This window comes from Notolepis coatsorum, assembly GCF_963971535.1.
Source record: "Notolepis coatsorum genome assembly, contig: SCAFFOLD_1416, whole genome shotgun sequence".
In the NCBI taxonomy this organism is placed as follows: domain Eukaryota; kingdom Metazoa; phylum Chordata; class Actinopteri; order Aulopiformes; family Paralepididae; genus Notolepis; species Notolepis coatsorum.
This window is the reverse complement of record NW_028173622.1, coordinates 22,765-32,500: the sequence shown is the minus strand read 5'-3', so window position 1 is coordinate 32,500 and position 9,736 is coordinate 22,765. Positions and strand designations below refer to the sequence as shown.

The 9,736-nt window shown below is 47.1% G+C and overlaps 1 protein-coding gene across 1 annotated transcript in view; it reads right to left on the bottom strand.

Annotated features, from left to right (window-relative positions):
• Positions 1–9,736, bottom strand: part of LOC311247740 (liprin-alpha-4-like) — a gene marked incomplete at both ends in the record, with an annotated part of 47,869 nt that overhangs the window by 17,840 nt on the left and 20,293 nt on the right. Inside the window, 5 exon segments of the mRNA XM_084338744.1 lie at positions 1–55; positions 862–943; positions 3,256–3,368; positions 3,991–4,118; positions 4,777–4,812. The exon segment at positions 1–55 is cut by the window's left edge and continues 27 nt beyond it. Of these exon segments, the coding sequence (XP_084194870.1) occupies positions 1–55; positions 862–943; positions 3,256–3,368; positions 3,991–4,118; positions 4,777–4,812 (414 nt within the window).

Here is a 9,736-nt window from a genome sequence, read left to right as displayed (position 1 = left end):
GTCCCACTGAGCGAACGGAAGACCTCTCCTCCTGGCCTCCTCCAAGAGCTCGTGTCTAAGGTGGAAGATAGAGGAGAGAGAGAATAGAGAGGAAAGAGAGGAGAGAGAGAGACAGAAAAGAGAGAAGGGAGAGAGGAGAGAGAAGAGAGAGAAGGAGACAGAGGAGAGAGAGGAGAGAGAGAGGAGAGAGAGAAGAGAGAAGAGAGAGGGAAGAGAGAGAGGAGAGAGAAGAGAGAAGAGAGGAGAGAGAAGAGAGAAAAGAGAGGGAAGAGAGGAGAGAGAGGAGAGAGAAGAGAGACAGAGAGGGGAGAGAGGAGAGAGAAGAGGGGAGAGAGAGGAGAGAAGAGAGAGGAGAGAGAGGAGAGAGAGAAGAGAGAAGATAGAGAAGAGGCAGGAGAGAGAGGAGAGAGAAGAGAGATAAGAGATAGAGAGAAGAGAGGGAAGAGAGAGGAGAGAGAGGAGAGAAGAGAGAGAAGATAGGGGTGATAGAGGAGAGAGAGAAGAGAGAGAAGAGAGAGAGAATAGAAATACTTATCCCTCCATTGGTCAAATGGAAACAGCAGAGGGGGAAATTAATCAAGAGAGAAGAAGAGAAGAAGAAGAAGAAGAAGAGAGAAGTAGAAAGGAGAAGAGAGAAGTAGAGAGAAGAATAGAAGAATAGAAGAATAGAAGAAGAAGAAGAAGAAGAAGAAGAAGAAGAGGAAGAAGAAGAAGAAGAAGAAGAAGAAGAAGAAGAAGAAGAAGAAGAAGAAGAAGAAGAAGAAGAAGAAGAAGAAGAAGAAGAAGAAGAAGAAGAAGAAGAAGAAGAAGAAGAAGAAGAAGAAGAAGAAGAAGAAGAAGAAGAAGAAGAAGAGTGCTTACTTCTTTTTCATTCTGCGATCCCTCTCTGCCTGGGTGCCCAGTTTACCTAGAGTCATGGTGTCTCCAATGCCCATCTCAAAGTCTGAAACACAGTGCGCACACACACACACACACACACACACACACACACACACACACACACACACACACACACACACACACACACACACACACACACACACACACACACACACACACACACACACACACACACACACACACACACACACACACAGTTAAAGGAGCACGCCAACATTATACTGTAGGTACACCCCCTCCTCCAGAGTCAGACAAGAGCATAGATACCAATGTCCTCTCTGTGCGTTCAGTAGGAAACTACCTGGCTGCAAGCCAGCTTAGTTTAAAGGAAAACTCCAAACATTTTGGGAAATTAGCTTATTTGCCATCTACCCTGGAGTTAGACAAGAAGATGCATACCTTTTTTCTTCTCTGTGCATGCAGTAGGAGTGGGAAGACGCGCACCGTTAGCCTAGCTTAGCGTCAGTCACTGGAAGTAGGTTCCTCCATTAGCCTAGTTCCCAACGTCTTCCCACTCCTACTGCACGCACAGAGAAGAAAAGGGTATGTATCTTCTTGTCTCACTCCAGGGTAGATGGCAAATAAGCTAATTTCCCAAAATGTTGGAGTGTTCCTTTAACACAAATTAATGGATACGGACCAGCTAGCCTGATCAGTCTCCGCTTCCATTTTGAACTACCTAAATGTTTATTGTGAGCGATCTGTGGTGCTGAATTTCCCTCTGGATTAATAAAGTACTTCTATTCTATTGTTTGTGCTAAGCCAGAGGTTCCCTTCATCAGACTCTAGTGTACAGACTGACATCAGACTCACCTGGCAGGGCAGGTAGAGGCCCCTCCCCCATCAGACTCATGGCAGGGCAGGTAGAGGCCCCTCCCCCATCACACTAACCTGGCAGGTAGAGGCCCCTCCCCCATCAGACTCATGGCAGGGCAGGTAGAGGCCCCTCCCTCATCACACTAACCTGGCAGGGCACTTAGAGGCCCCTACCTCATCAGACTCACCTGGCAGGGCACTTAGAGGCCCCTCCCCCATCACACTAACCTGGCAGGGCACTTAGAGGCCCCTCCCTCATCAGACTCACCTGGCAGGGCAGGTAGAGGCCCCTCCCTCATCAGACTCACCTGGCAGGTAGAGGCCCCTCCCTCATCACACTCACCTGGCAGGGCAGGTAGAGGCCCCTCCCCCATCACACTCACCTGGCAGGTAGAGGCCCCTCCCTCATCAGACTCACCTGGCAGGGCAGGTAGAGGCCCCTCCCTCATCAGACTCACCTGGCAGGTAGAGGCCGCTCCCTCATCAGACTCACCTGACAGGGCAGGTAGAGGCCCCTCCCTCATCAGACTCACCTGGCAGGGCAGGTAGAGGCCCCTCCCTCATCAGAGTCACCTGACATGGCAGGTAGAGGCCCCTCCCTCATCAGACTCACCTGGCAGGTAGAGGCCCCTCCCTCATCAGACTCACCTGGCAGGGCAGGTAGAGGCCCCTCCCTCATCAGACTCACCTGGCAGGGCAGGTAGAGGCCCCTCCCTCATCAGACTCACCTAGCAGGGCAGGTAGAGGCCCCTCCCTCATCGGACTCACCTGGCAGGGCAGGTAGAGGTTGGCCCTCCCTCATCAGACTCACCTGGCAGGGCAGGTAGAGGTTGGCCCTCCCTCATCGGACTCACCTGGCAGGGCAGGTAGAGGTTGGCCCTCCCTCATCAGACTCACCTGGCAGGGCAGGTAAAAGTTGGCCCTCCCTCATTAGACTCACCTGGCAGGGCAGGTAGAGGTTGGCCCTCCCTCATCAGACTCACCTGGCAGGGCAGGTAGAGGTTGGCCCTCCCTCATCAGACTCACCTGGCAGGGCAGGTAAAGGTTGGCCCTCCCTCATTAGACTCACCTGGCAGGGCAGGTAAAGGTTGGCCCTCCCTCATCAGACTCACCTGGCAGGGCAGGTAGAGGTTGGCCCTCCCTCATTAGACTCACCTGGCAGGGCAGGTAGAGGTTGGCCCTCCCTCATTAGACTCACCTGGCAGGGCAGGTAGAGGTTGGCCCTCCCTCATCAGACTCACCTGGCAGGGCAGGTAGAGGTTGGCCCTCCCTCATCAGACTCACCTGGCAGGGCAGGTAGAGGTTGGCCCTCCCTCATCAGACTCACCTAGCAGGGCAGGTAGAGGCCCCTCCCTCATCAGACTCACCTGGCAGGGCAGGTAGAGGTTGGCCCTCCCTCATTAGACTCACCTGGCAGGGCAGGTAGAGGTTGGCCCTCCCTCATTAGACTCACCTGGCAGGGCAGGTAGAGGTTGGCCCTCCCTCATCAGACTCACCTGGCAGGGCAGGTAGAGGTTGGCCCTCCCTCATTAGACTCACCTGGCATGGCAGGTAGAGGTTGGCCCTCCCTCATCAGACTCTGCTCCAGACGAGTCTTCTCCTTCTTCCCAAACAGACGGCCAATAGAAGACTTGATGCCTTTCTTCTGCTTGCTGAGGTCAAGGGTCAAGACATTGAAACGGGTCAGCCCATATATACACACATATATAATTATATACATATAGCCAAATACAGATCTGTCGAGACTGTCGGGATGCATAGAGGTAAGATAAACAAAAATAAATCACATGATATTCCTGTACCACAAGACAGGTCAATTGCAGCCAAAAATCACCACACTAAATAATTTTAACATCCAGTCTGAAAACAAGGAGTACTCCATTCTCGAGACAGCACCACTACCAGGATCTGGCTGGTAATGCACTTTTCCGAATTGTTGTGGAAGTTGTAGTATTATGTAGTATCACTTGGATTTACTTAATTATTGCCGATGCCTTTTGTAGACTACAATGTTTTTTTTCATAGAAAAAAAGTCACTAGTCACTGTGACGGGTAGAATGACGGAGTTACCCGCCACAGCCGAATTCTACCCGCATTTGGCGGGTGGCGGGTGTTAATGTCAAGCCCTGCTGGTGTGTGTGTGTGTCTGTGTGTGTGTGTCTGTGTGTGTGTGTGTCTGGTGTGTATGTGTGTGTGTCTGTGTGTGTGTGTGTGTCTGTGTGTGTGTGTGTCTGGTGTGTATGTGTGTGTGTCTGTGTGTGTGTGTGTGTGTACCCCCGTCCGTCCTCCAGGCTGCCGGTGAGTTGGGCGAAGTTGGTCTCCAGCCGCAGGCTGCGAGGAGACGAGGGAGGAGACGTCTCACACTTGATGGTGGCCTTGTCCTCGCGCACCTCCGTAGGAGACTGAGGACGTCAGGAGACAAGAGACATCAGAGACAAGAGAACTACAAATGGAAAACTACAAACATGGCTGTGCTAAACAGCCTGCCATGAACTACAAACATGGCTGCCCCAAACAACCTGTCATGAACTACAAACATGGCTACCCCAAACAGCCTGACATGAACTACAATAATGGCTGATCCAAACAGTCTGTTGGGAACTACAAACATGGCTGCCCTAAACAGCCTGTCAGGGACTACAAACATGGCTGCTCTGAACAGGCTGTCAGGAACTACAAACATGGCTGCTCTGAACAGGCTGCCAGGAACTACAAACATGGATACCCTAAACAGGCTGCCAGGAACTACAAACATGGATACCCTAAACAGCCTGTCAGGAACTACACACATGGCTGCTCTCAACAGGCTGTCAGGAACTACAAACATGGCTGCTCTTAACAGGCTGTCATGAACTACAAACATGGATACCCTAAACAGCCTGTCAGGAACTACAAACATGGCTGCCATAAACAGCCTGTCAGGAACTACAAACATGGCTGCCCTAAACAAGTTAAAACAACCTGTCAGGAACTACAAACATGGATGTTCTAAGCAGCATGTCAGGAACTACCAGCATGGCTGCCCTAAACAGGTTATGTGGGAGAGAAGACAGAACTTACTGCTACTTTCCTGCGGTGCTTCCTCAAGTCACTGGGCTGTTAGAGGAACAAAGACATGGTTAGACAAGCAGCCACTAAATATAATAACATTCTTATTATTTTAAACCCTTGAGATAAAGAACCACATAAGTTAGCTTTCAAAGTTTCTGGATAGAACCATGTTTAAGTGTTGTGTTCATTCATAGTTAAAGACAGTAGAGGTTGAGTACTTTATTATCTAAAGATGGTGAGTTAGAGTGTTGTGTTCATTCATAGTTAAATACAGTAGAGGTTGAGAACTTTATTATCTAAAGATGGTGAGATAGAGTGTTGTGTTCATTCATAGTTAAAGACAGTAGAGGTTGAGTACTTTATTATCTAAAGATGGTGAGTTAGAGTGTTGTGTTCACTCATAGTTAAAGACAGTAGAGGTTGAGTACTTTATTATCTAAAGATGGTGAGTTAGAGTGTTGTGTTCACTCATAGTTAAAGACAGTAGAGGTTGAGTACTTTATTATCTAAAGATGGTAAGTTAGAGTGTTGTGTTCACTCATAGTTAAAGACAGTAGAGGTTGAGTACTTTATTATCTAAAGATGGTGAGTTAGAGTGTTGTGTTCACTCATAGTTAAAGACAGTAGAGGTTGAGAACTTTATTATCTAAAGATGGTGAGTTAGAGTGTTGTGTTCATTCATAGTTAAAGACGGTAGAGGTTGAGTACTTTATTATCTAAAGATGGTGAGTTAGAGTGTTGTGTTCATTCATAGTTAAAGACAGTAGAGGTTGAGTACTTTATTATCTAAAGATGGTGAGTTAGAGTGTTGTGTTCATTCATAGTTAAAGACAGTAGAGGTTGAGTACTTTATTATCTAAAGATGGTAATTTAAGGCTGAAATGGTTTTGCGTGTGGGAGCTAGACAAACATACTTCCACATCAGTTCAACACGTGGGATGCAGTAAACTGCTGAACCACTAGGTGGCACAAATGGCTATATTTTCGGACTTCCTCTGCCAGTCTTTCTTCGATTTGGTCGATGTTTGTGATGTAGTTAATCACAATCGATAATGGAATGGTAAATACGGAAGTACGTCAGGCCCAGCCCAGGGCGGCGGCCAATCACAGCTCTACGCTGTCCAGCTGCATGTGGGCGTCGCCGGTAGGCTTGTGGGAGGAGCTCAGCGGGCTCGCCGCAACCTTCCCAACCACTGTGTCGTCTGAGTATAAATCAGGCATTAGATTACACTCGCAAAACTAGCTATTTGTTTACAAGTCAGAGAAGTCATGCTTACAGCACCAGTGTTTTGTAGGTAAGTGAGAGTAGCAGTGGTGATATTGGTCACAATATCTGGCCTTTTTGAGTCAGGAAATACACATTCTTACATATATTTAGATACTACATCTATATCTGTACATATCCCTTACCTACTCTTACTAGTTACACTGCTGGCCAGTATGACTTGATACCTGTATCACTGTACATATTAATACTACAACTATGTACATACCTCTAATTAGCACTATTCCTCAGTAGTACTCATTTATATACTTTATACCCAGTATAATCACCTGTACATTGTAAATCACTGTTGCACTTTACTGTTACATTTGCACTCTGGTTGGATGCCAAACTTATTTTTGTTGTACTGTAGCCTACTTGTGCTGTTTAATGATGCAATACATTTTAATCTAATCTGATCTAATGTAATTCAAGTTAGGTTAAGGTCAGGATGGAAGTTAATGTACCTCACAAGTATAGTAAAAAGAGTGTGTGGTGCATTTTTTCCTATTGCTAGGTTTTAGTGAGTTTTTCCCTTACCTTCGCGTGGGGTATGTCTGGGAGTGTTGCATTAATTTATTTAAAATCTTTTGGACTTCATGGTGTTTTTGTTTTGTTCTTGATTTATTGTGATGTGACTTGTTTAATTAAAGAAGACGTGTCTGGCCCATGGGGACATTAACCCTTTCATTACCACACTACATAAGGTTCTATTTCATTATGGCTCCGCTCAGCGTCAGTCTGCACGCACTTCACTTCGTGCACGAGCACTGAATAAAAAATTCCACAATGTACCTTTACATCCCAACCTTCGTCTGGCCACACCCCTATCCGCTTACCTTCATAAGCAGGTGTGTGGTCACCTACTCACCTCCTTCTTCACTTTCACCACAAGGAAGTGCCTTCGGTAGATCCCACACTTGACGAGGTTGTTAGCTGAAGAAAGTTGGAACCGGAAGATACGTTGACATCATATCTTTATTTTCTCTCTCACTATTTTCGAGAAAATACGGCGATATTGTCTTCGTCACTGGAGTGTCTGGAAGATGATGATCATTCTGACCTCCACCGGCTTTTTCGTATTAGGGGCTCGCGGCGCTGATGTACTCCCCGACTGCAGTCCTCCTTGCTGCGGCTGGATGGGGTTGCCCTCCGGTCATACAGCTGGACTGTAGGAAGCACCGGCTGTTGTGAGAAATCGGTTTGCTTCCGGGTGGGGTGAGTATTGTTTTGCTTGCAAGCTCTGGTTGTCTGTTTATGCTATGGGGGTTAGCTGACAATTTTACGAACGCCGACTCCGGTCTGGGGTCCTCTGCTCGGCTTCTTAAGCAACGGACGGAGGATCTTGGTCTGACGCCCATGATGGTCAATCTAGTGGGCCGCGACCAAGACCTGGGAAAAACCCGGGATTATCTGGACGAGCGGATGCTTCTCTGTCCCGTGCAGGCCCCATCTTTCACATAAATGTGGAAGTACACCCTAACGAGGAAATGTGGGCATATGATCTTCTTTATCGGGAGTTCCATGCTCAAAGTCGGCTACAGCCCGGATGGGAATTGTGCTGGCTCCGCTGTATGTCTGGTAAATCACTGTTGAAAACTGTGTTTGACATTTCTTTTTCTTTTCCCTCCTAGGATGGGGAGGGACTTGGACAGCGGCCTGTCTGAAGTGTGGCTTGTTATGTCGTTGTGTAGGTGATAGCTCAGGTGATAGCTGCTTAGCTGGCGTGCTAGTTGTGGCTTACTGTTGTTAGCCAGTCAGCTGTTAGCTGCGGCGCTAGCTCGTTGTGTTCACCAGGCTAGTAAACGTTAGCTTGTTGCTATCAGTCGGACGGCTGTTAGCTTAATGCTACACTGCTGAAACGTTGTGTGACTATAACATGCCTTAAACACTCTGACTACGACGTCATCTTTGACAGAGGATGTTAGTCGACCCTACACCCGGGTGCCAGTGCCAGCGAGGACTTCGTCAACATGGAGAACAACGGCTGGGTGGCGTTGCGGACATACCCTCATCACCGGCGCAGGAGATGCTGGGTTCAACTCGGTGTCCCGTTAACCAGTTTTGCTGTTCTCTCGGCCTGCGTTCAGGGTGAAGGTAGGAGTCCTCCGGACTTTAAACACTTCTTCTTTTCTTCCCTTCTAAATGTTTTGTAATAACGATGTTTCCAAAACATGTGTTGCTGCAATACATTGAGGATACAACGCGTGTTGTGTGTGAATTGTCTTGTCACTGGTATAGCTTCTCTCTGTAGTAAATCGGCGTTGTTTTTTACATGTGTAAAAATGAACTGGTTTGGTTATGATGAGAACATGTGTGTTCATGTAACGTTGTACCGTGGGTGAACTCACAACTAAGAGGGTTATTAACCTGTAAAGCTATGCTTAGTGACATGTGATTGAGGAATGAATCTTTTTTCTCAGCCTGTGATGACAATGAACAGCATGTTCACACATTAACAAAGGTGCCTGTTCGCCTTGGTCGTATCAAGGGTAAGATAGGAGGGGTGACCCCCCGGTTTCCCTGGGGCTTCCCCCCCTCCTCTCAGACATGTTTGGTTACAATATATTGTGTCACTGTGTTTGTGGGGATACGATGTAACCCTCAGCTTAATTGCTGGGGTTGTGCTTTCTGCTTGAGAAACAATTTTTTCCTAAAGAAAAGGTTGTTTGGTCACTTATCATGTGTGCTTAGCAAGGCCTGTGGCCAATACATAATCGAGGACTTCTGTCTTCTCTCGTTATGAAAAACGGCGTTCCTCTGTAGTAAGAGTGTACTTTTGCCATTTTTTGTTGTGATGAAGGGTTGTGTGTGTCGTTGTGATCTACAACTGGGTTAGGTTTGGCCCACAGAAGCACATGTGTAAGTCTGGACCGGGGCTCTTAAAGGGGCCCTCTCTGTTCTGTGTTTTTCCTTAGTAAAACTCAGGTAGCAGGTTAGCGCATGAGCTATGTGAGGCTATTAGATGCTTCATGTAGCAAAATTGTAGCATGCTATGACTGTGTCATGCTCTATTTGTCATTACATCGTATCATGGGTGAGGGTTTCTTTTTTCACAGTAAACAAACACCAACACAGACAAGAAACGAAAACAGTGCAGTGGGGGATTAATCAATAAATAAAATACATATATATATATATATATATATATATATATATATATATATATATATATATATATATATATATATATATATATATATATATATATATATATAAAGTGAAGTGTGCAGAGATCCAGTACGGACTAGTGCAGTGCAGTCAATGTCATTGTGCCAGTGTCACCTGTCCTTCAAGGTTCCTGTCACGTTGCTGTTCGGCACGTTACAGGGTAAGGGGGGGGGGAGTTTCCTGGTCCCATGCCCTGGAAGATTGGGCGTGTGCACCGCGGAAATTCCCCCGCCATAGAGTACGTCTCTGAGCGCGTCTCTATTGGTAAGATTTCCGTGGGTTGTTCAGGTCCATGTTATGGATCTGTTTCAGGGAGTTGTCAGAGCTCCTCCTCACAAAGCTCCTCCTCAGGGAGAAGTGCCTTCTGTGAGTTCGGACTCTCCTTCCCAGTGAGGGAGACTCCTCAGAGTTCAGAGCCTCCTCCTCAGATTGTCAAGGTGAGTAGAACTTCAAAAAAAGGAGTTCTGCTCTATTGTGTGTGTATTCGATTCAATTCGATTATTGAGTGTGTATTGGTTCAGTGGCTCCTCCTCG